Here is a 27193-nt window from a genome sequence, read left to right as displayed (position 1 = left end):
CCTGTGGTTCGCTTCCATAGGGGACTTTTCGCTTGTTGTTCGCTTCAACAAACTTACTGACCCCCGAATACCTTGAAGTGGGCTCTTCAGTGCAGTGAAGTGCTTCCAGTCTTGGTAGCTGAGAAGAACTGATGCTCGTGACTGAAAACATCTGGGAGCAGAACGGTTTTTCACAGCCCTTCAGCTGAGGGTAGCAGGTCTCAGGCCATGAGAACCGAAGCCATCCGCCTTTCACCACCTGGTTTGCTACTGCCCAAGAAATGTGCAGGGCGGGCTGCTGGCACGTATTGAGGGAACCATAACCATGAGGAGGCAAGGAAAATTAAAACTCATATGGGGTTTGGGAAGAAAGATGGCCAGCAGAACAGAAACTCGAAATTCCTACTGTAGTAGAACCAATGGAAAAAACAGATGAAAATTTTAATGAAAATATAATGGAATTACAGCACTAAAAAACAAAAAAACAAAACCCAATGCTTTCAGGAACTAAAAAACAGGATTTCTTAATTAGAAATCCAATATCCAACAGAAAGAGAATGACTGCCCTTGAGAACCACATTAGTGGTGAGAAAAATCAGGTGGCAATACCTCACAAGATACCCTGTGACAGACCCTGAGGGAAAAGGCAAGTTGTGTGGTGATCATATCCAGGAGACAAAACAAGGAGGAGGAGAAGAACATATGGAGAGGTAATAATTGCAGAAATAATGGAAAAAAACTTTTAGGACTCAAAGTCTTGAGGCCCTGAATATCGAGTACAGAGAAAACCCTGCCAGGCTGTCAGCACCGCAGGACGAGAGCTTTCTGGGATGGTGGAGAGCTGCCCGCAGGGACACTGCTCAGAGACACCAGGGCACTGACTCTGGGCCTCCCTAATGCTGAGTTTGGTCCACACACCATAGAGCCCACTGTCTGTCCTTCATGCTACAGTTCTTCTAGGGTCTGGCACACTTCCTCTTGTCTTTTGTCACTAGCATCTGAGTACCAACCTCAGGGCCTCCACAGTAGTCATTTCCTTCCACAGTCTATCTGAAACATTGCAGGGACTAAATCTTAATGCATAGGCACAAACACCTTGGCAAAAATTAGAAGTATAATAAAAAGAAAATATTCACAGATGAAGTAAATGCATGATTGTTACAAGAAACCTTTACCTTTATTTATGAAATATATGAAGGTAGTGTGGTCATAGTTAGCAGAGACTCTGGATGCCTGCCACTTACTAGCTCTGTGGCCTTGGGCGAGAAACCTTTCTGTGCTTTGGTTTGCTGAAAAATAAATGGAATTAATAGCATCTATTAAGTGCTATTAAGTGTAAAGATTAAATGAGTTAGTACATGTCCCACACTGGGAGCTCTGTCTGGCACATAGCAAGTCCTCAGTAAATAAAAGCAATGCTCCCGCCGCCGCCACTCCTTGCACAGGAAAACAGCACTGTATGTAGAACTTTAATTTTAGAATCAGAAGAGTTAAGTTCAAATGCCAACTTCAAAATTTAAGAGTTTTATACCATAGCTATGGTAGTTAATCCTTCTATGCTTACATTTTTTTTCTATCTATCCACAAACATCAGTGGAGCATCTAGGTATGTACTAGCTATGGTGTAGTGGCTGGAATAGAAATAGGAATAAGGTACAGTTCTGCCCTTCAAGAGCTCAGTCTAATGAGCAATACTTAAGAACCTTAGTTTCCTTTCATCGGAGTATTTCTTAAAGCTCTCTTTGCCTTAGGAGTTGAAGAAAGGACCACAAGGGTCAAGTATGTGTTTTGGTAAAAGTACTCTGATTTAAAAAAAAAAAAAAAAAAAAAAAAGGCAACACTAATGTTGTTAGCAATTATTGGGCAAACAATGTGGCCAGTTCCTGAAGTTACCATATTACGCTATTTTAAGAAAAATACTATTAAGCAGCTGGGTCACTGACAAGTAGCTCCCATAGATCCTAGGGCAGTCTTAGGTCCCCCTGAGGGGGACCAGAGAAAAGAAGGATCCCATTTCTGTTGGGGAGATGGCTCTGTTCATAGGCTGGACCGTGTCGTACACAATTTGCTTCTCTGGATGATCTTTTGAGACCTGAGTGCCCTTTCAATAAACAGCCCTCAAGCCATTGTCTGCGAGGAGCTACTATTACCTGATTCCTTGCTGACGACATCAATCCCCTTTTAGAGGATCTTGCCTCGGCACATCGGGTAGGAGATTGGGGGCAATAAGTTCTTGGTATCTCTTCTATGTCACTGCAGTAATAAAGACCTTATCCTACAACTTCTTGGTATTAACAGTGCTTATTTTAGTCATCCCAAGGGAGTTGGCCATGGAAAGGGGCAGGACAAGTTGTTCCCCTTTAATCTTTTAGTTACCTCACGGGCTTTAGAATGTCTACAGTGGGGCACCTGGGTGGCTCAGTTGGTTGAGCGACTGCCTTCGGCTCAGGTCATGATCCTGGAGTCCCGGGATCGAGTCCCACATCGGGCTCCCTGCTCTGCAGGGAGTCTGCTTCTCCCTCTCCCACTCCCCGTTTGTGTTCCCTCTCTCGCTGTGTCTTTCTCTGTCAAATAAATAAATAAAATCTTCAAAAAAAAAAAAAATGTCTACAGTGACAATACCACACAATCACTAATTAAAAAAAAGAGAGACTACAAATTCACAGGCGAGCCCAAATGCCCATTCTCTATAAAGAAACAATGTACGCCAATGTGTTTTCATCTGTCACCATCAGCTGGCATTTAATAGCTATGATTTAAAATTCTTTATTAAAATCCTCACAGAAATTATAATGGCATCATACTTGAAACAGTAATAATTTGACATTTGGTATTTTTAGAAAGTATGTAATTATACTATTATTAACAATTAATATCCAGAATATTTTCCTTGATTTTATATATACATATATAGCACCACAAAGTAAAACAATTATATGTTATTCAAAATCATGTATTTGGCTCATAACTGGCCTAGATTCATTACAAATTCAATTAACTGATGGCTACAGTCACAAAAAATGATTCTGGCTTCTTTTCTGTGTGTGAAAACCATTCTAAAAATCAATATAATTTAAATAGGTATTAAACCAGAGCTAAATGAAAATTATCCAGCAAAAAGGAATACTAACATCAGTATCTTATTTTAAAGTTGCAATTGGAAAATAAATTGTATTTAAGAAAGCCTCATAAAAACTCTACTACCACCCATAAATTATATTTATTATTATTTTTGTACCTAATCATGTTTTAGACTTAGAGTAAAATCCTATTGCTTATAGAAAATAAATACAACCATTTATCCAAACATTGTTACATAAGAAGTTTTTAGAAACTGTAAATAATTCTTAATACTTTCGTTTTGATTCTCTGACTTTTCAAGACTATGTTGTATTTCCTTCAAACATACTTCCTGGTGTTGTGCTTTCTAAATAAAAAAAGAAATAAAGATAATCAATAATGACATTCATATGAAAGGGTAGAGTCATAATGTAAAATTTATATATACAATTAAATACATGACTTTTAATTTTTTGAGAGAATTCTAACATCTGATACGTGCATTAACAACATATCTTAGAGCTCATTTTTCTTTAAAATCCCGCATAACTAAAGTACATACATGGTTGATCTTTACTGTCATATAGCTTGTAATACACAGTCAACCCCAAATGATTACATATTTAATATGATTAACATAACAGATTTTATTTAAAACTGTCAAAACTATTTTTCATTACATTTAACATGACCTATTTTAATATCAGTTTTTGCCATTTTCATATTTTATTTATTTATTATTATTTCTTAAAGATTTTATTTATTTATTTGACAGACAGCGACACAGTGAGAGAAGGAACATAAGCAGGGGGCATGGGAGAGGGAGAAGCAGGCTTCCCCCGGAATGTGGGGCACCATTTTCGTATTTTATACATAAGACTTTTGCTGCCTTAAAAAGTGACAGAATTCTAGTTTTAATATGAACATTTTATTTTTACAATCCTTTAAAAATAAAAAGAACTCTAAATATTACAGGTGTTCTTTATTTGAGGGAAAAATTAAAAGCCCAATATATTTTTTTAACATATTCAGTTGCATATAAATTCTCAAGTAGATTTGTTCACTGAAAATACTTCAGATAGGCTGCAAATATCATCTAGCTTCCAACTGAAATGTAGGCATCTTAAGAAGAGAAATCTTTTTTTTTTTCCCCTCCTTCCTATCTGGTATTCAGTGACACCTGATCCCTTCTGAAACTGAGTGATACCCCCTGGGGGCAGTGGAGTGGTATGAAGCAATGTGCTAGGCGGGGCTACACAAAGTCACAGAATGAATATAGTGAATCTTTGTGGAACATCAATTTTACTAAACAGTTTGGAGGGGAAAATATTAATAAGAACACACTTCTATTGTAGGGGAGAATGTAAAATGTTCACGGATTTTAGGATAATCTATTAGACTCCAAAGACATTTCAGGCTTCAGGCACGGCAGCCTGGGTTAAGGAGGTGAGGCCACGCTTGGGTCTGCGCATTCACTCTGCCCCAGCTGAAGCACTTGGGCAGAAGATCTGAGGAAGTCTGCTTGTGGGCAGGGCACTGTGCAAGACACTGGGAGAGAACCAACTATGAGACCAGCTCCTGGGGTGCTTACAACTCAGCTAGAGCTAGGACACGTATACAAAATAAATACTGACCTGCCCACAGAACTGTACCCTGGAAGGGACAGAACACACAGACTCAGCAATGTCTAAATCTTTGCTTAGAATTCTAGATTTTTACTACTGTAAAAATTATCAGGTTTAACAGAACATCACATCTTAAACTCACTTATTTTGGCAGAACTTAACCAAGCACTGCGAACATTATAGAGAAACCCAGCTCATCTTACTACTTATTTTTTCAGAAGTTTTAATTACACATGTTTTACAGTATCTGAAATTCTGATGGTGAGAAAAAAAATTTTTTAAATAAATATAAGAGATTTAGAATAAAGGGCAGACCCGTGCTACATTAAAAGTGAGAAATGTTTGTTCTGATTAAATTGCCATGGAAATTTTGACGGTGATAAAATTAAATTAATATTGCATGCCAAAAATCAATTAAGTTTTGAACCTTTCACATTTTCAACTTTGTAGACACTTGGGAATGAAAAAATAGTTTTCGTGGCATCTCTGGTTCCCGGAAAAGGTAAAGTATCATCATTTTCTATGTCATCAAGTAGACCGTTATCAAGTAATCTAGTCACGACTAATGCTAGCTTCCATAGTATCTTACGCCAATTGACTATTTTCATGAATATTTAGGAAAAGACATCAGAAGATTAAACACAGCCAATTTGGGATTCTCATTTCATGGCTGAGTGGCTCAGAGCACCTATCTTATATGCAGATATAACAACACTGAATATTTACTTAATAGAAACTCATGACTTTCTAAAAGTATAATATTCATTACTCAAGACAGATACCAAAGTCTAACTCATAATAGTTTGAATTGTGTATCTTAAAAAAAATGAAAAATTCGTACCAGAAACTCCTCAGTAGATTGTATCTGTAAGTTTCATTAAGCAGCTGTTGTGCTAAAGTAATGTGCAGGAAAGGGCCTGATGAGACTTCGGGGAAATGTGCTAGGAGCTACCAAGGATGCAAGGTAATAACTCTTTGGCATAATCATGACATTTTAAATTTTTATGATTTATATTATTTGTTATTCTTAATATTACCAGTAAACCAAGAGTCCTGATTCCCCTCACTTCATACTTTAACGAAACTACATGGTAAGAATGTTACATACTAATTTATTTTTTATGAAAATACATTAAGCCATACTAACACTTACGCTGTGCATTTTGCAAACAAGTTGATTTTGTTCTTCATTTTTCTTTCTAAGTTCAATTTCCAGATTTAATATTTTAATCTGCAAAGCCCTCTCTCTAGATGACATTTTCTCTATTTCTTCAGAAACCTGTAATTTTCATTAAAAGAGTAAAATAACTAAATAAACTTTCTTTAAAGTATGATCTAAAGCCTTGACATAATTATACTCTACCTCTTTTTCTGAACAGTTTAATTACAAAATGTTTAAAGATGTTCTATCCTGGGTGCCTGGGTGGCTCAGTCGTTAAGCGTCTGCCTTCGGCTCAGGTCATGATCCCAGGGTCTTGGGATCATGTCCCACATTGGGTTCCCTGCTCCGCGGGAAGCCTGCTCCTCCCTCTCCCACTCCCCCTGCTTGTGTTCCTACTCTCACTCTCTCTCTCTCTGTCAAATAAATAAATAAAATCTTTAAAAAAAAAAAATGTCCTATCCTGAGGAAACACATATAGCATAAATATGTTTACTTCTTTTTGCAGTCAAAGTATCAGCAAAATTAGCCTGATACGGAAGAAGTATACATATTTGCACTCCTCTGTGACTTAGGTAGGTGTTTTTCCCAATACTCTATTTTTATAACCTACTGAGACCGGCTGGCATGGTATACGTATTTACATTCACCGTGGTGTCCAGAGTTGGGGTGGAGTACAGCAAGTTCTCATTCAGTGTGGACGGTAGACTGGATGGATGAGATAGGGACAGGGCAGGGGAGGTATGCACTTCACTCACACACACACCAGACTGGTTTTTCACTCATTCACTTCCAAAGTGGTCTGAATTTGAGTTTTCTTATTTCTATGATTGCTTATTTTAGCAGAAAGTCTAGCTTAGCTATGTTCATCCAATGATTCAGATATGTGGGAGCCTATTTGCAAGAATGCTGGGTTGGAGCCACAAGAATAAGAGTCGAGGCGAGGACTAGTTCAGGAGCAAGGAGCTAGTGGGAAGGCCTGTCCTCTAATCACACTCCTGTAAACTCAGTTCCAAGTTATTATGAAGTAATTTACAAAGATTTCTTTCACACAAATTCCAAGGGCAATGGTGTGTGAGGCATGCTAGCAGGATCTGAAGCTGTAGGAGAAAGAGTCTTGACAATGTCCTCAGTGTGGACAATGGTGACAAGGCAGTGATGGCACTCCTCACCTGGCAGGAACTAGAGACAGCCCCATGTTCCAGTGCAGCGGGAGAGAAAGAAGGCAGACTCTGAACACTTCTGAGAAGGAATCTGAGAACACCTAGCATTTCTGAAGTCCACTTAGGCTGAACCCAGGAGAAAGTCTTTTATTTTCCTCCCAAAGGTTGATGGGGCTGAGAAATCTGGATTACATTTCTATCATCGGCAATACATTTCACTACTTAGCTTTTATTCAAGGATGTCTCTTTCAAAGTAAATTTAAATTGGTTTCCCAGACTTTAAAGTATATATATATATATATATATATATATATATATATAAAGTATGTAAGTATATATATTTATATACACACACATACATGGCACTTGTGATATAAAAGCCACACTTCAGGGATATCAGATTTTATCTAACTTACATGGAATTGCCATTAACAGGCTTGAGAAAGACAAGGGTGGAAGAGAGTTTAGAGGGATTTAGATTCAAAATTTGGTATTGGACATGTTAAGTTTGAGATGCCTATGTTAAGTAGAGATGTCAAGTAGCAGAATATCTGAGTCTAGATTTCAGGAGAGAGAGAAGTCTGGGGTGGAGATATACATCTGAGAGTCATCATGTATAGACAATCTCTTTTTAGCATCACTCAATCTGATGAGAAAACTCATCATCCCCATTTCACTAATTAAGAAACTAGAGTTTTTTTTGTTTTGTTTTGTTTTAAGATTTTATTTATTTATTTGACAGAGACAGAGATAGCGAGAGCAGGAACACAAGCAGCAGGAGTGGGAGAGGGAGAAGCAGGCTTCCCCCCGAGGAGGGAGCCCGATGTGGGACTCGATCCCAGGACCCTGGGATCATGACCTGAGCCGAAGGCAGACGCTTAACAACTGAGCCACCCAGGCGCCCCAAGAAACTAGAGTTTAGAGAAGTGATTCATTCTGGGTCAGGGTGTAATGTGTCAGAGCCAGATTTCACATCCAGTTCCTGTTGGACTCCAAAGCCTACCTTAAGTCCTTTCAAGACTATATTTTCAAGTCATTTGATAAATCTACCCATTCTTTAAGACCCTCCTGCATTGAAGACATGAATAGACATTTCTGCAACAAAGACATCTAAATGAACAACAGACCCATGAAAAAGTGCTCAACATCATTTGGCATCAGGGAAATACAAATCAAAACCTCAATGAGATACCACCTCATACCGGTCAGAATGGTTAAAATTGACAAGTGAGGAAAGGACTGATGTTGGCAAGGATGCGGAAAAAGGGGAACCCTCCTACACTGTTGGTGGGAATGCAAGCTGGTGCAGTCACTCTGGAAAACAGTATGGAGGTTCCTCAAAAAGTTGAAAATAGAGCTACCATACAACCCAGCAATGGCACTACTGGGTATTTACCCCAAAGATACAAATGTAGTGATCCGAAGGGGCACATGCACCCCGATGTTTGTAGCAGTAATGTCCACAATAGCCAAATTATGGAAAGAGCCTAGATGTCCATTGACAGATGAATGGATAAAGAAGATATGGTGTATATACATACAATGGAATATTATGCAGCCATCAAAAAAAAAATGAAATCTTGCCATTTGCAATGACGTGGATGGAACTAGAGGGTATTATGCTAAGTGAAATAAGTCAAACAGAGAAAGCCAATTATCATATGATCTCACTGATATGAGGAATTTGAGAAACAAGACAGAGGATCATAGGGGAAGGGAGGGACAAACCGTAAGAGACTCTTAATCTCAGGAAACAAACCGAGGGTTGCTGGAGTGGAGGCGGGTGGGAGGGATGGGGTGGCTGGGTGATGGACATTGGGGAAGGTATGTGCTATGATGAGTGCTGTGAATTGTGTAACACTGTTGAATCACAGATCTGTACCTCTGAAACAAATAATACATTATATGTTAAAAAAAAAAAAGGACCCTCCTGCATCATTTCCCATTACCCCCACGTGAAACGAACAATGTCCTCTGGTGTACCTGTACCCTCCCTCTGTTGTCGCACCAACATGCTGGATGTCACTCACTTGTCTGTTCACATATTATCCTCCCCCTGTATGAGTGTCCTGAGAGCTAAGGCCAGGTCTGTTGGAGGAGGTTATCAAAAAGATGTGACCTCCAGGTGACCCACGAGCTGGACCTGGGCAACTGGAAGCTCCCCACCCTCTCCCCTGTCCTTGAGATATGTGTTCTGATTTCCTCCCCTGCTCCCAGAAGCCACTCCAAGTAAAGAGCCTTGAAAAGGGAATGTGGTGTTAAGGCTATTTGGACTGAACCTAGTTAAGGGCCTCTATATAAACTTTTAAGATTCTGTCAGGCGTAGAAATCTACTCATCTTGTGGCCATCCAAGAAAACTCTTGTGTTCCCTTGCTTATTAAACCTGTCACCTTCCAACCTGGAGTGGTTTGCCTCTTTCTACAGTCTTTCCCTGCCCTCTGCATACAGGTTTCCCATAACACCAGGGAAACTGCCAAGGAGCTTGCAAACTAACAAGGTCTTATTCATCTTTGCATCTCAAAAGCTAACAGAGTGGCTGACACACAGTGAGATTTTTATTAAATGTTAACCAAATGGATTTAACTGGAATTTAATTCTTACATGTACTTATGTAACAATACTGGCCAAAAGAAAAGGGAGTTGAGCTCTACAGCTCACCAGATCCCGATCAAAACCATAATGTTCAACAATTTGCACAACTGCTTTGGTTTTATTAAAAAAAAAGGGGGGGGGTGCTCCTTCCATGTTTTCCATCTCTGCCCTCTGCCCTGCCACATCATCATTTACCTAGTGAACTAACTGCACCAGTAATATACAGCTGTTTAGCTCCAAAAGGGAAAAGTAAGTAAAAAACAGAAATGTAATTGCTCTCTTCACCCTGTCATCAGGATAAATACAATAACTGTAGGTTTGGTAAGATGAGATATTGTCTGTTTAAAAAGACGACTCTTTGGTAAACTAATTAAAAAGTTTCTAAATAAAGGCCATCTGTACCTTTTGTCTTCCTTCTTCTAAAGCAGCTTCCAGCTGTCTGGCCAATGCTGTATATTCTGCTGATTTCTCTTTAAACTTAAGATTGCTATGCTTAAGACATTCTTCTTGGTTTGCCAGCTTCTTTTCAAGCTCTTTATTTTCTGCATCCATCTGTTCTAATTTTCTTTTTACAGAAAACATACATTTTAAAATTATAGTGTGTAGAGAAAAATGTAACACCAATTTTAAGTCAATTTAATACTTACTGTTTAAGGTTTTCACACTTCAACTGAATAAGATAATTTTCCTCTTCCAGAGAAAGCTTTCTCAGAAGATTATGATTTGCATCAACCTAAAAGGGGAAAAAAAAAGTTTTCCTGGTTATTTTCTTTATAACCAACTTCCAAAGAAATCTATATACTTTGTTAGAATAATCATAAAAAACAAGAAGACGTAAATATTATTATTACTACTGAACAGAGAGACACAAAGAAATATTGCATTGTTAAAACACAGGCTCTTAAATTCCTGATTAATTTTAAAAACACTAAACTGCCTCATGAAAAATCATCTACTAAAAATTTTTCTGAAAGATAGCAAATAATACATTCTGAACAATGCTTTCTTGGAAAAGGATGTTTATTTTATTAAGTAAATTTGAAGACTACACAGTATTAATCTCCTATTGTTGGATTTTTAAGTACTCTTATAATTTCTTGTTTTACCTAAAGACAGTGATTGATAATTAACTATGAAGTTGTAACTACAAGTAAAAACCATGTTTGTGAGAAACAAAATAAAATAAGCAAATCAACCAAAGACAATTTGCCAATACCAAGACAGAATATTCTTCCCATTGCTTCAAAAGCTATATTTATTTTAAGAAGCTTTGAAAATAAAATTTTTCTCATAATTTAATTAATAATTTAGGTTATCTATACAGATTTGGCATTTTCCTAGAAAAATCTCTTCTCAGAAATTTAAATTTAGCAAAATTTTGTTTGCATGTTTAAAAACAGGATGTATTTCAAAATTAAAATCCAGATTACAGGGCGCCTGGGTGGCTCAGTTGGTTAAAGCAACTGCCTTCGGCTCAGGTCATGATCCTGGAGTCCCGGGATCGAGTCCCGCATCGGGCTCCCTGCTCAGCGAGGAGCCTGCTTCTCCCCCTAACCCTCCCCCCTCTCATGTGCTCTCTCTCATTCTCGCTCTCTCAAATAAATAAATAAATCTTTAAAAATAAATAAATAAATAAATAAATAAAATCCAGATTACATTTGGAAGACAGACAGGGAATTGTTCCTAAAATTGTTTTGCAAATAAACAAAAACACTTGCTACCTCCTTGCACATGCATCTTTGAAAAAACATAATTAAAGAAATATTTATTAAGCACTTACTCTGCTAGGCATTGAATTAGGAGGTGGCTATGTGGTAACTAACTGGGCACCCATGATCTCTGTTTTGATGAAGTACAAAAGTATATGTTGGCAAAAAAATAACTGAGAAGAATCCAAATGAACTCAATGCATAATTCTAATTAAAATAAATTGTAATTTTTGTAAGGTAAATTACAATAATTTAGCTTATCCTGATGTCAAAAAATATATATGTAAATATAGCATTGCTCCTTCTCTCATGCTGTTACCATGTTCTGCAATATCTAAATATAGATTTGTACAAATAAACGAAAATGAGCAATTTTAGTTACCAATTTTTCATGATAAAATACTAAAAGAATAGCTTGCAGAATATTACAGCACCTGCAATAAACTGATAAACTGATAGAGATGGGAGTTTAAAAAAAAAAAAAAAAAATCAACCCCTGACAGTAGTGCCTTCAACTGGTGAAATCATTCCAAAGTTTCCTTTCACGTATCTAGTAGAAAGCAGAATGCCGGCCGGACACCTGGCCCTGCAGCTCGCTAACGGTGTGCGCCTGGTCTGCACATTTCCCCTTGCAGTGCTGCAGGCTCTCCTGACACTCGTGAAGCCTCCCTTCCGCCGCCGTCAAGGAATCGCGGACGCGCTCTAACTCCTGCAGATGAGACTCCATCTGGCCTCTCAACTGAGTTGTAGCATTAGGGAAATAAGTGCAAAGTCACACATTCAGCATTAACGTTTTTACTATCTTAAATACTAGATATGCTCGTAATATAGTAAGTATTTTAGGTATAATGGTTTTAAACGAAAAGATTCAACCAAATAAATATGAATAAACATTAAGTGAGACTCTGCTATAGAGAACGCGTACCTCAAAAGTGGGCTGTACTTTGGTTTTCAAAAAGTTTGTTGAGTAATACAACGCTGTATGTTAATAACATTAGAGTTAAAATTTTAAAAATATTTTTTAAAAAAGTTTGTTGAGTCAATGCATACAGTTTTATCAGCCTACAGGGGAGAACGTTTAACCTACTTAGGAAAGCAAACTTTGTGAATCCTGTCATTTATCTTCAAGCATAGTTATTACTAGTAAAGCTGGTATGGTCGTTTGCTACTGTCCAGCCATCTAGCTAAAGTAACTGTCACTTTGTCAATCTTGTAACTCAGATATTTCAATTAGAATAGGCTTGCTGCACTCATCTTAGTCCAGATTGGTGGGGTTTATGGTGTATTATATCAAGATAGCTCATATCATCAGTCCTCAGTAGACTGTCGTTTCATCATGAATATTACTAGGAGCAAGTCTCTCTAATTTTATCTACAGTCACCCCTTTGGCCACTGCAGTGCCTCATCATGACAATTTTGTGGAGATGTGACAAGAAGCACCCCTAAGAAATGCTTACATGGTTAATTAAGAAAAAATAACCAGACATATGGCATTTAGGATGTTTACAGGGAGGAAAACACAAGAGCTAGAGTCTTTCCCTGAGACAGGGAACACCTAGAGCTACTGTGCACATCTGGCATTCTTGATCACAAAAGATAAGACGAGAACAAAGCACACCTTTGGGACCCCAAACATCTGAGAGCCCATGAGAAAACCAGGAGACTTGACAGTGGAAAAGGAAAAGGAAAAATTTCATCTTAAAAAATGACTTTTCTGGGCGCCTGGGTGGCTCAGTTGGTTAAGCGACTGCCTTCGGCTCAGGTCATGATCCCGGAGTCCTGGGATCGAGTCCCACATCTGGCTCCCGGCTCAGCGGGGAGCCTGCTTCTCCCTCTGACCCTATCCCCTCTCATGCGGTTTCTCTCTCTCTCAAATAAATAAATAAATAAATAAATAAATAAATAAATAAATAAATAAAATCTTTAAGAAAAAAAAAATGACTTTTCTGGTTTAATACCAGTTAGAAGACATTGTGACTCATGGTATCTGAAAATCACAGGCTTCTGCCCCATCAGCCTCCTGAACCGGTTTTTTAATAGACTTTTATTTACAGTGTTGCCTAGCAAAAAGAGGAGACCTTTGTGGTGGTACCTCTCGTGAGAGACAGAGACCAGGACACATGAAATGCTAGACATGCTGCTAAAAATAGGTGAAAAGTAATTCTAAGAAAGTAGTAAGTTGCATGTTTGGTGGGCTATCTTTATCTCTGTTTAACCAGCAGAATGCCTGCTCTGGCTGACCTCTTCTTCACACTGTGCCTCACTCAGACTTCTCAATCCCAAGACGTGGGGGCAACCCAGAGACAGTCACCTTATTACACTCAGTTGGAAGTGACTGGTAACATCCCATGACCTCTCCAGCCGGGAGTCAGTGTCCTACGACTTCCACTGCTTCCTTACCAAAACAACATGAGAAGACCCAAAGAGGGATGTGGTTTCACTTAAAAAGTTAAAAATATTCACAAAAACATCATAACTTGCCAACACTGGCCTTCCCCTCACTCTGTTGCAATGGGGTGATAAAAGGGAAATCATGCTGCTTTTTTAAATATTATTTTTCTTCCAAAAAGCATCTAGCAGTGAATATTTACTTTACTTTACTTTTTAGACACAAAAGATTTAGTACCCAAAACAAAAAAGTGGGATTAAAAAGGAGAGATATTCAAATTTGCATATTTGTGGCTGATGAAGCCCGTGATAAGTGATAACCATTTTTTTTTTGAGATATGTGAGTCTGCTCTTGTATCAGAAAAATTAAACACTTATGCTATTTTCCAAATATTAAGGAAAAAGTAAAAAAACATTCATACAAACAAACATTTCAAGCCTGGAGGAAACATTATGTCCTTAGAAAACAAACTCTTACAGAGATTTAAGATAGATAATTCCTAGGTCAAAACTAGAGAAAATGATCACAATAAAAAAATATGTATAATATTCATAAAGTATAAAACATAAATATTATTTTATTGCTTAAAACATCAAACTCACCTTCTCTAATTTTTTATTTTTGTTTTTTGTAATTAGGTTATTCTCACGTAGTAAATTTTCGCATCTGCTTTTCACCATTTCAGCTGCTTCTTGCAATTTTTGTATCTGAAAATAAAATATATTATTAGAGTAACATATTTTATTAAGACCATAAAGTAAATTAAAAAACTAAACATCTGAATTTTTAATTTTAAACAAATCATTATTTCCCTATTAACACCCTCAAAATCTTTATCTAATGTTATTCCTACTTTAATACAAAAATCGCTCAGGGCTCTGAGGTTGCTCCAATCCACAATCCTTTTATGATTTACCTGTCTTTTCACATCAATATTTCTAGACCCTCCCCTTGAGCCTGAATATTAGAGAGATCTTTATTTGCAGGTCAAGGTCACCTTAAAGAATAAAAAAAAAAAAAAAAATCTGAAGATTAAGGAGTAACTGAAATATGCTGACATGTATGTCCACATGCAGTTTTGGGAAAAGTCACATTTATTATAACAAAATAAAATACATTTTTGTTTTCTTAAAAAAAAAAATCAATCTCTGGTCCAAACTAGCTCCCATACCAATTATTTTACACTTAAAACAATGCTTAAAAAAAAAAAAAATCTGAGGCCTTTATACAAAGCCCAGAGCCTAGAACATGCACATCATTCTTGCTGAGGGATTAAACCCAAACACCCAGCTGGACGACCCAGCTGACATTCTCAGTAACAGGCCCACAGTCCACCACAACCTCCATCCTACCTCTGGTAAGTTCCACATGACCGCAGGATTCTAACTAGATGTCTTGACTCCATCTTTCCATCTTAACATCCAGATGAACTTCCTTCCTACTTATCAACAGGATGCCCTCCTTAAGCTTTTATCTTTAGTTCATTATTCTTTAAGGCAAATGCTCTCTTTTCCAGTAAAACCCAGCTCTTTATTGACCAGTTTGTTACCATCATTAGGGACCTGCATCTCGTAAAGTTTTTCTTGAATACTACAAAGTTTCCAAAACATAAGGTTTTCTATAAACTGCCATTGAACACAGCTCTATTCCATATGTATTTTCACAACTCTTATCCAGGTCTTTCATGTGAGCAAATCAGAATTTTATTTTATTTATTGGGAAAAAGGGAGTACTGAGTTTTAATGACCCTAGAAGGGAGTTATTATTCTAAATCAATGCCATTAAATATCCAAGATGACAATATACTAAGTTTAACAATATTATTCATAAGATTTATATTACATCTACATAATTAACTTTAGATCTACTTTTAGGAATAGCCAATACATACACAGTCAATGTTTGAATCAGGAGTCAGCAGAATCATCTACTTATAAAAATATGTGGGACCTTAAGAAATATATGGGACATATATTCTATCATAAAATAATAGCTCTACCTTTCTTCAGTTCTGCTTATTTAGATCATAAAAAAAATACAGTGTTTTAAATTGCCTACAAAATTTAACAATAAAATCAGTGCAATAATCACCTGAGTTTTATATACTTCAATAAGGGTCTTCTGTTGTTTTTCTACTTCTTGCAATTCTAAAAGTTCATTTTCAACAGAAACCACCTCATCCTTCAAAGCATCAAGTGTAGTCTAGCAAGGAAAATATAAATAGATTTTGTAAATCATTAGAATTCATTTATACTCCAGTGTTAGGATTATAAAAACATAACTCATTTATCGAAAGGTTAATAATCACTGTTACTCCATATAATTACCACTTCAATTTAAGTATTTTCAAAAGTCAGTAATATTCATGAGTAACTATACTAAGACTTGTATGTAAGACATATATTTTTTAAATTTTTCTAAAACTTTTAAAATACCATGTTCTTAGATGGGAAGACTCATACTATTTGACATATCAGTTTTTTCCAAATGGGTAACACTTTAAATGCAATTTCAACCAAAAGCATAATAGTTGGGAGGAGGGGGAATATGAAAAAATTAATTTTAAAACTCATACAGAAAAATAAATGGGAAAGACTAATATAATTCTGAAAGGAATATTAAGGTAGAGAATCTCAGTACGTATTAGATATTAAGATGTATCAAGAACTAAAAATTTCAAGATACCAACGTAAGAATATAGAGGTCAATGGAACAGAAAAAGAAAAATACACTAAAGTTATATTTAGTATATGATAAAGATTGAATTTTTAAATCAATGAGGAAAATATGGATCACTAAATAATGGTAATAAGACAACTGTTTAACTATTAGAAAGAAAAAATGGATGAACTACTTGCCTCCACCCAACATTATTTTCTATATTTACTTATATTTTAAAAATAAAGTTTTAAAATTTTTCACAGAAGATACAGCTAAAATTTTGATTTTAGGATAGCAAAACCCCTACTAAGCATAAAATCAGAAGAAGATATCAAGCACTGTAAGGGTTTGGGATTTTACCCTCCAAGTTGACAAGTGAGCCTGGAACAGTTTCACACATATTAGCAGAAGACGTTGAGACTCCTGGGTCAGAGACACAAAACTTGGTTACAGCAAGAGCAGTAGCCAGATGTCAGATGTGCATTTGTCTCCCAAGCCCCGGTTCCCCTAGAGCGACACAATGAGGGCCAGATGCCACCTGCACACGCAGTGGGATGCACTGCGGAGGAGCAACCCCGAGTTTAGGGAACCCAGATCTCTCCTAACAGGCAGTAAGCACGTCTACCCTTTGGTAAAACATGGCCATCTTCCAAGGATGCTCACTATACATCCTTGAAAAGAATGTCTGGATTGCAGGCAGTCAGTGCTTCTATTTATACGATACGCAGAAATGTGACAGACTTAACAGAAGCCATAAAAGAAAAAAAAGATGTATCGATACATGTGTGTAAATATATCTCTCTAAATTTCATTGCCCCCTCAAAAAATTTAAGAGGCAAATAAAATGTAAAAGAGAGTAACAAATTATGACAAAAGATTAATACCCTTAGTACAGGGTTCTTAATATTAATTAGAAAAAAAGACATATAAAGGATAATGCATAGGTAATTCATAATGACAGAAATGTACATGATAGAAAAATACATGAAAAAACATTTACTAGTTATTGAAAAATGCTCTAGACACTGGATATTCCTTTATTAATGAATGAAAGAATCAAAAAATCCCTTCCTTCATGGGGCTTATGTACTCCACATATAGACAGACACAAAGGGGATAGATGAACAAAAAACAAGAATATGAAGTAAAACAGATCATACACAAAAGCAGGATAGGAATGACATGTTGGGGACGGGCCAGGGAGGCCTCCGGAGAAAGGGACCTCTGAGCAAACACTGAAAGGAAGTGTGGCTCTTTGAGGGAAGAGAATTCCCACAGAGAACGGCAACAGTGGGACAAGCCCTGGCCAGTTAGGGGAAAAACAGCAAGGCTAATGTGGCAGGAAGGGAGAAAACAAAGGGGAGAATGGAAGGAGATGAGGTCAGTGAAGTACTGGAAAGCCAGATGGAACAATGCTTTGTGTTTATTAACCAGATATGATTGGAGGGTTTTGGGTGGAGCAGTGACATGGTCTGACTTACATTTGTATGGGAACTACGCTATGCTGCACTGAAAGCTGACTGCAGCGGCGAGGGCGGACGCAAAGGGGGGTCAGGAAGTCACCGCAACTATGAGATGATGGTTGCTTAAACCAAGACAACAGCAGTGGTGCTGGGGAGAGGTGGTCAAATCCTACATCCATGTGAAGGAGATCTGTTGACAGACTGGAAGCAGGTGGGAGAGAAAGGAGTCAAGGATGACACCAGATGAAAGGTCGGATAATTGTTGTTAACTGAGATGCGGACAACTGTAGATGAGCCATTTGGGGGAATACAGGAGCTCTATTTTAAACATGCTAACTTTGAGACACTTGTTAAATATCTAAGTGGAGATTTCGAGTAGGCAATAGAAGATATGTCTGGAATTCAGGGGCAAGGTCTAGGCTAGAGATACAAATTTGAGAGCCCCCAGGATATAGACGGTAATTAAAGGCCCAACACTAGATGAGATCACCTAGCAAACTGGGAGAGATTTGTTTTAAAATTGTCTAGTACTGGGAAAAATATAGTGACCCATATGATGGGTAATTTGGAAATATATAACACCAAAAATGAGCCTCCCTTTTGACCATATAATTACAATCCTAGAAATTTATCCTAAGAAAACAGGCAAAAAGACTCAAAGAAACTACCCACATTTTTATTTATAGTAGCAAAACACTGGAACTAGTCCAAAATCCCCAAAACTATATGCTAAAATGGTAACTTCAGTTTCTTTGAGCTGTGAGATGACAAGAGATTTTTAAATTTTTCCCTTTATGCTTTTCTGGTTTTTTTCAGCTCTTCATAGTGAACAAATAGAACTTACAACCATCCAAATAAACTCTTATAATTTCAAGAGAAGAGGTCACTGGGTCTTGGAAGCAGTATCAGCTAGATTCTTTTTTCATTTGAAATGTTTTAAAATCTAAAATTATTCTAAAGTCATTAAAAGTAACAAAATACATCTAGGCAATTTTACATTACAGAAACATATGCCAAACACACCTAGGTTTTTTTCCTTAAACAAAAATCCAAAGAATAATACATTAAAAATACATGTTTCTGAATTATTAACAGAATATAAGATGTAAACTTTAACCCAATGATTCTCATACCTATGTAATTTAAAATTAATTCTACTTACCATTTGATTAAAAATTAGATTTATAATTGATGAAATATTATTTTAATCCTTTCTCTCTGAAGGTTATCAAGGAAATTAAGAAAATAAACATAATAAAATTGTTTCTAATAAATATTCATGGAGAGCTAAGTGTATGTCATATCTTCCCTGGGCATTCTGGGCATATAAAGATGGGAGTTTACAGAGACTCATCCTGATTGAAAAGACTTTGGGGAGGAGGTAGCACTTGAGCTGAACTAAGGTAGGTCTTAGGTACTAGGAAAAATGATTCCAAACTGTAAATATAGTAAAACTACAGGAAGAGATACAGGAAAACATGAACAAATTGCAGGAAATAATGAGTACTCATATTTGGCTAGAGCCCAGGATAACTAGAAGACTACATTTCCTAGTCTCCCTTGCACTTAGTTGGGGCCGTGTGCCTGAATAAGTAGAAGAGTAGAGTGGTATGGAACTTACAGGAAGTCTCCCTAAGGGGAGATGAAAAAAAAAGGGGGGTGGGCTATAACTCATCTTTTCCCCCTGGCAATCTCCAGCAATCATTTTGGATCCTGAGGGTCATAACCTAGGAATGGCAGAAGAGAGAGCTAAAAAGAGGGTTGGTTCTCTGATGCCATATCTGCTTTGAACTGCCAACTCTGGCCTTTTTACATAGATTCTTTTCTGGGTTCTATTTACGATCCTCCAAAAATAGTATTAAAGAGCTGAAAATGATGCTGTCATCTTTTTTTTTTTTTTTTAAGATTTTACTTATTTGAGAGCGAGAAAGAGAGAGGGAGACACAGAGGGAGAGTGAGAAAGAGAAGCAGACTCCCCGCTGAGCAGGGAGTCTGATGCAGGGCTCCATCCCAGGACCCCAGGATCATGACCTGAGCTGAAGGCAGATGCCTAACTGACTGGGCCACCCAGGAGCCCCGATGCAGTCATCTTTAACCAAGTCTCATCTGGTTACTTGTATCTCTAAGTGAGAACTCAATTTTTTTTTTCTCAGAAAGTATAAAAACTTCTTCCCCATTTTTTTCTCTGGTACACATACAAACCAATCACCCCTTGGATTTGATTAAGTTGGAAAATTCTTTCTGGTTATGAAGCAGCCAGGAACATACTTTCTGGTTTCAAACAGACCAGGCCTTAGGTTATATCCTATCGTAACCATGACACCTAGAAAAAAATCTTATGCATTAAAGTTAATGTAATTTTGGATGATTCAACAGCTAAAACTGAAGAACAAATAAAGTTTTTAGAAGTCGAGACAGTTATTCAACCTCATAAATCTTATTTAATATTGCTGAAAACAACTTTAACATATATCTGTGTATATACAACTATAAACACTTAAAAATCTATATACAAATATGTGTGTCTATATGTGTATATATAGATATATAAATATGGATATATCTGTAGCTTTAGAAGTTGCATATTATAATGATCTTCTAATACCCTTACAAACATAAAGGTCAAAATGACACAAGAGCACTATCCTAATCACGCAACCATTCCAGCTACTTCTACTAAGTTGTCATTGGACAATATACTCACATACACACACGAACACACATTACCTTTAAAAAAAAAAAAAAAAAAAGATTTTATTTTTAAGTAATCTCTACACCCAATATGGAGCTCAAACTCACAACCCCGAGATCAAGAGCTGCATGCTCCACCAACTGAGCCAGCCATCGCCCCAGGACACACATTACCTTTAATTTTGTATTCTCAAGATTCAGAGTTTCATTTTCATATTCAATTGAGTGAAGTTTTCTAAGAATTTCTTCACATGAATTTTTTCCAAGGTCTTCCACTTTCTTCAGGTCTTCCAAAAGATTTGTAACTTGCCTTTATGAGATAAATGATATATTTTATAAAAGTCATAGAAATTTTCATTCAAATAATACTTTTTAAGTGTGTTTCTGAAATTATGTTGCTAGGGTACGTGGTTTTAAAGTTAGTACAAGTCACAGAACAAAGTGAACAGGAAGCAGTTATCTGCCAGGCTACTACCCTCAAAACCTTGATTAGCAATATTTACTCACTGAGGATGCCAATGAAAAATTGCACACCATTCCCTTTGCTATTCAGTAAAATATCTGAACTATTATCTCAGTGGCCATCTGTCTCTCATTCACACACATGCACATACATACACACAATCTCAAGACCAAGGTTAAATAAAAGGATCAAGTGAGGCAATAACTCACCTCTAGAAGCGAATTATACATGCTAGTTTACAATGATAAAACTGAAGAGAATATACAGAAAATAAAACATTTAAAAACAAATGTGCAGGGTTCATTACTATTAGTTTATCAGTAATAAATTTCAAAGCATAAAAGATAAGCATTTTTACTCATTGATTTTCTTTGTTATGCAATTAAGGCACTTTAAGGAACAGTAATTTTTAGAATTTTGAAAGCATTTGTGCTGTTATTGTAAGCTCTGTTATATATTCTTACTTACACATTCTTGTTTGGTAGAGAACTATCACTTCCATTTTAAGACAAAGTAGTGTTAACATTTAACTGCAAATAATAGATGACACATACCCAATTCCAAATACTAACCTACAAAATTCAAAATGTGAACACCAATGCACTTTTTAGTGGGTAATCATTTTATTGTATTTTTAGAATAGAATAAGAAAAGTCTTTAAAATTATAAATAGCAAAAATATCGAATCATATGGACAACCTTCACCACATGTAATCCAGAAGAACCAAAATGCAAAGTGCTTAAAGAGGAAGGAACTGAAAACACTTCTTATTAACCCGTACAAAGATTCTAAATTTTTTTCTTACTTTTGCATTGTTTCAATCTGAACTTCCAATTCAGTTTTTTCTATTAGAATTTTCTCATAATGACTTTTCCAGGCATTGGAAGCTGAAATTGTTTCAGACAGCTTGGCTTCCTAAAAAATACATCAAGTACTCATCTGATAATTGAGTAACACTTTGGTTTCGTGCAGGGCTCTAAACACAAATACAATATAAACAAGGAAACATCCTATAAAGGATGGATTTTTCAATATGGAAAATTTTAGTGTACAACTCTGAATATAGGAAACTTTTAAAGTAAATGTTGATAGGATCTTTATAGTAGTATTGTTTTAACGCGCATTGTGGCAGTTCCAACACTACATTTTAAGGATGTTGATATAACTATTTTCAAACAATGTTTCATAATTAGTGAAGGTAACTTCCTTCCTATTTCTTGAGCTTTTCATTTTGCATTCTATATATACAAGATGATAACAACCACATAAGCATCAGAGGAGAAGGAAGCCCTCTTTTGATATATATAGAAGCTATCTGCAATTCCCTAATTCCATAGCATTTAATAATGCAGCCTTATTTATTGTTGCTATAATGATGTCAAGCTGTTTTGTAGAGGTCACCCCCATTGACCTTCAAACATTGTTACTGTCAACAAAGACATGAAAACTATAGTAGTGGCTTGTCGACTTTGAATGTGAGCTCCCTGAGGTAGAGATTTTTGTGTTTTGTTCATTGCTAGGGCCTTGAAAGTGCCTGGCATACAGAAGATGCTCAATAAATAACTGTCAAATGAATTTACTCTTTACAAACCCACCTAGTGAGCTATAGTCATTGTGTCCCCTGTCTACATTCTACAGGACGACAAACTCACTGGGAGGACAATAACAATTATTAATCAGAAGACCCAGAAGTAATAATGATAGCAGACAGTATTTATTGGGGGCTTCTTTCTTTCCTTCTATCATTCATCCAGTCACAGAACAAGCATTTATTTAGCATGTACTATATGCAAGACTTTTTTGGCTTATACTTTTTTACAGTAATGTTGTTGATACATTGAATAAAGCCTAGTATTCTGTTTTCATATTTTATGTAAAATGAATTTTAATTTGCACAATGAAGTATATAAGTTGGGATATATATATATATATATATATGAAGTGTAAGTTAGGCAATATACTATAATGTAAAGATACTCGGAAATTTTATCTATAAAATGAATGCTATGAAGGGAATTCAAGATATGATGTGACTGTTGTGGGACTACTTCAAAAGGAGTGGTCAAGGAAGGCCCCTCTGAAGAGATGACAATTAAAAAGATACCTGAATGATCAAAAAAGAACCAGCTATTGTGAATCCAAGAAGAACATTACAGCCAGAGATAACAGCAAACAATAAAACTCTACTCATTAGAGGAATAGAAAGGAGGCCACTATGGCAAAATTGTAGGATGGCCAGGCACTGTGCTTTGATATATATTTCCTCATTTAGTCCTCTCTACAATCATATGAAATAGGAATATTATTATCTATTTTATAGATGAGGAAACAGAATCTTAGAGAGGTTAAATACCTCACCCAAAGTCACAAGATGAACAAGCAGAAGAGCCTTCCTATACCATGATCTGGGGTATGCGTGACATGATGCTATCTAAACAGGAAAATCCTGAGAATGTTAATGACTTGATTAGCTTTCACCACTCAACAATATTTTCAGGCATTCAACTCAGTCTAATGACCTTGTAGATTTTGAACTTAGTCCTTAATTCTTTTTGTCTAGTTAGATTCTTCTGAATGTCGTTCATCTTTAAGTGTTAACACCTGAGTTTATAAAATATCAAGTTGTTTTGTTTACACAAGAAAGTTTATGCAAGTCCACTTTCATTTCTAAAAGCTTCTAATAATTCTATAAGCCTTAACATCAGTTCTTAAGAGGTGGAATACCCATGAGACATTAAAAAGAGTAAATATTTTATCAATTGCTAATTGAATAAATACAATAATTCAACAAAAACAACAAAGCACTAAGTCCAGTTTTCAACTTTGTACTACACCCAAAGATAACTTTCACATGGTGTGTTTACGTCAGTGAATGGCTTTAAGTGCATTACAAAGTTCAAATGAAGTGAATTACTGAATACAGTCATATGGTCTAATAACATAAATCAGCATTTCCCAAACTGGTGTTCCTTAGAACCAGTTCCAAGAGCTGTTTTGTGGGTAAAACAAGAGTTCTGTGGTTAAATAAGTGGTGAGAAACTCTGAGTTCAAAACTCTTCATTATGCTCTTCTACTTTGCCTACTCAGGGCCTTTAATATGCTAATGTACACTGTCCATTTCCAAGGGGGAATATGTATGAAGTGCTACCCTTAGCTTGCCATAGATGCACTAGGACACTTTTAATATATCCTTTAATAAAGTTCCCAAGGAAATACTGATATAATTCAATATGCAAATGTGACATTTTCTATAACCTTTCAACACAGACTAAAGCAAAAGAGTGTGAGTGAGGTTTTCCTAGTATCAGTAGCACTAAGAGAAGATTATTATATTAAGCAATATGACATTAACTACATAACCTAAGGGCATAGGACAGTTAAGGAAGAATGTATAAACTTACCTGATCTCTGATTTGGGAGGTAAGGTTTTCCGTGTCTCCAGTAAAGTGTTTAAGCCTTTGTCTGTAAATTTTAGATGCCTTTTTTAGAGCTATAGTTTTTTGCTTGCTTGATTCTTTCATTGCTACAGCTTCGTGCTTATTCTTTCTCAGTTGTAAGTTCCATTCAGTTATCTTGGTTTCTAAGCTCTAAAAAAATATTAGTAGTACTTAAATTATTTTAGAACTCCAATGTTTATGTCAACATTGTAAAAATATGTAAATAATCTTCCATAGATTTTATCAAAAGGATTAATCATAGGACTAATAAAAAGCAAAACAGTAAAGAAAGGTGGTTTCACCAATGTTTATTTGTAACATTATAGAATGCAAATTTAAAATATATAAGCCTACATAAAACTAATCCTACTCTTATTAAAGATACTAATATTGGTGATTACAGCACATTTTTTAAACTTTTGTAATTAACTAGAACTTGTTAAAATTTCACATCTAGAATATTATACATAGTACTAGTTACTGAAAATCAAAAACTGTAATTGAGCTGGAGACAATTCAAACAAATTACACAAAGCTCAAAGGAATCAGTAGCTCCCTACATATGTCAGGGCTTTTCAGTTGAAATGATAAAGGCTTAAAGGACGTAAGATCAAAATCTATAGATCACAAAAAATGTAGATGAGATAGACTTATTTTGCAAATTTTAATTTACTAGAATTAAGGGGCATGCCTTGACATTTAAAAGAGTTACATACATCAAGGGGAATAAAAGTACTGCTTTATCCAATGAGTAGTAACCTTATGGAAGTTACTATTCCAAGACTGAAGAGGTTTAGATGAATAACTATCAGATCCACAACAGTAAGGGTGAAAAGATGTTTGAGGGGCATGTTTCTATCCATTGAAATTGATGGTGTTAATTGGGCATGACTGTTTCCTTACATAACTAGAGACAGAATAATAGGCTGGGTGGATGATGGATATGATTTAGTTTGATAACTCTCATGCTTTTATTTCAAATTATTTTAAGGCTTTGTATTTAAAGTATTTGACTACTAAATATCTAAGAATTTAGAGACCTAAGGCTTTAATGCTTTTACATTTTTTGAAAGTTGTATAATACTGAAAAAAAAAATATTACAGAATTTAGGTTTTAGTTTAACATTTCTTAGACAATCATTTTAATGAAAAAAATCAAAGGAGTCAAAGTAAAAGACTGGGTTTTCTACTTAACTCCATGATCAATAAAAACTATGCTTCTTAACTTCCACTAGAATTTAGATTAAGAAGTACATATTAAATAAGATTTAAAGACTAGCCCTCTTTGAAAAGTGCACTCGGTAGATTAAGACAAGCAACAAAATACTGTTAAACAGGGGCGCCTGGGTGGCTCAGTCGGTTAAGCGTCTGCCTTCGTCTCAGGTCATTATCCCAGGGTCCTGGGATCGAGTCCCACATCAGGCTCCCTATTCCGCAGGGAGCCTGCTTCTCCCTCTCCCTACTGCTCCTCCTGCTCGTGCTCTCTCTCTGACAACTAAATAAAATCTTAAAAAAAAAATACTGTTAAAGAGTCTCTAGAAGTCTACTTAAACTAAAAAAATCCCATGAAATGTTTTAATAAGTTGTTGGGGGAAAACAAGTATGAGTAAGAGCAGTACAAGTCTACTGAAGAGAATAGACTCCACAGGAAGTACAGCTGCCATTCCTCCAGGAAACCACAGGGTGTCATCAGCACACCATGAATAATTGCTACACTTTCATAAAGCATTTTAAACACCAAGGTGAAATAAATCCTTTGGAACAAGATTCCAGTCAGAACTTCCTCACTAGATTTATCCTATCCCACATTTGAGCACTATTAGGAAGTATACTAAACTATCAAATTATTTTTATGGTTTCAAAATAAATGACTCTTCGCAGTCTCTTGCCAAACGAATGGACATACATGTAAAGTCAACTATTTGCCTTTCCTTATTTCCAAGGAGCTCTACATGCTGCATATTATAAAGATAATTATTCTGTTTCTTCTAAATTGTGAAAATATTTATTCCTAACTGCTATATTATAAAGATCTTGAAAGAAAAATGGGTTAAAGTATCTTTGGAATACTTCTCAGAGAACTAAAACGTAAATTTTTCAAGACCTATTAAAATGAATTGACTCACTGGAGTCAAAACTAAAATATTAAATGAGATTTATGTTGCCAAACTGAGTTCATTATCTTTGTACTCCAAAAAGAACCTTGTGAAACCTAAATTGAAGAACTAAATTCTGACCGCCCCCCCCCCCCCCCAATAACTTAATGCCTTAAATTCAAAAATTGTATGTTACAGGGAGGGTAGAAAAATCAGTAACCTAATGCAACTCTTGTAATTATTTCTAAACAGCAGGGTTTTTGTAAAGGAATTTAAAGTATTAGAAGAATGTCATGGCAAAATCTTAAGATTTTAGTCTTATATTCTCTAAATTATCATATGAAATTGTTAAAATTAACTTCAAAATATCACTTAATATTTCATTTTTAAATTGAAGAAAATGTTTTCAAAAATTTCCCAAATGCTATTTGAGGACATAACTAAAACTTGTGTAAGATAAATTGTGACAGATGATTATCTGAGGTGTTAAATCACATGTATTCTATTGTATTTACCATGACAGGCTAATGCAATATCAACTCTAGTTCATCTGTAATGCCCTAGGACTCCCATACAAACGACACAGGGAACCAATGGGGGAAACTGCTTAAAAAGCACAGGTAGGAGGACAAAGGATAAAATTTACACTCCGCATAAGCCTGCTTAATGTCCCCTTACTGGGCAAAAGCTTTTCATCCTTGAA

General features: G+C 36.0%; 1 protein-coding gene across 2 annotated transcripts in view; it reads right to left on the bottom strand.

Annotated features, from left to right (window-relative positions):
* Window positions 1–2729: 2729 nt before the first annotated feature.
* The window catches only part of ODF2L (outer dense fiber of sperm tails 2 like), a 282358-nt gene continuing 257894 nt past the window's right edge, over window positions 2730–27193 (bottom strand). For both annotated transcript variants that reach the window (XM_035018119.1, XM_035018120.1), the window contains 10 exons: window positions 24359–24544; window positions 21763–21872; window positions 20668–20803; window positions 15770–15880; window positions 14281–14385; window positions 11869–12027; window positions 10227–10312; window positions 9982–10144; window positions 5818–5943; window positions 2730–3406 (listed from right to left, as the gene is read on the bottom strand). In XM_035018119.1, coding sequence (XP_034874010.1) covers window positions 3278–3406; window positions 5818–5943; window positions 9982–10144; window positions 10227–10312; window positions 11869–12027; window positions 14281–14385; window positions 15770–15880; window positions 20668–20803; window positions 21763–21872; window positions 24359–24544 — 1311 coding nt within the window. In that variant the 3' untranslated portion in view covers window positions 2730–3277. The remainder of the gene's footprint in view (window positions 3407–5817; window positions 5944–9981; window positions 10145–10226; window positions 10313–11868; window positions 12028–14280; window positions 14386–15769; window positions 15881–20667; window positions 20804–21762; window positions 21873–24358; window positions 24545–27193) is intronic.

The sequence above is a fragment of the Mirounga leonina genome, unplaced genomic scaffold (assembly GCF_011800145.1).
Source record: "Mirounga leonina isolate KUSES-001 unplaced genomic scaffold, KU_Mleo_1.0 Mir_173, whole genome shotgun sequence".
NCBI classification, from domain to species: Eukaryota; Metazoa; Chordata; class Mammalia; order Carnivora; family Phocidae; genus Mirounga; species Mirounga leonina.
Note: the sequence above shows the minus strand (reverse complement) of the source record. Positions and strands in the feature narration are given on the sequence as shown.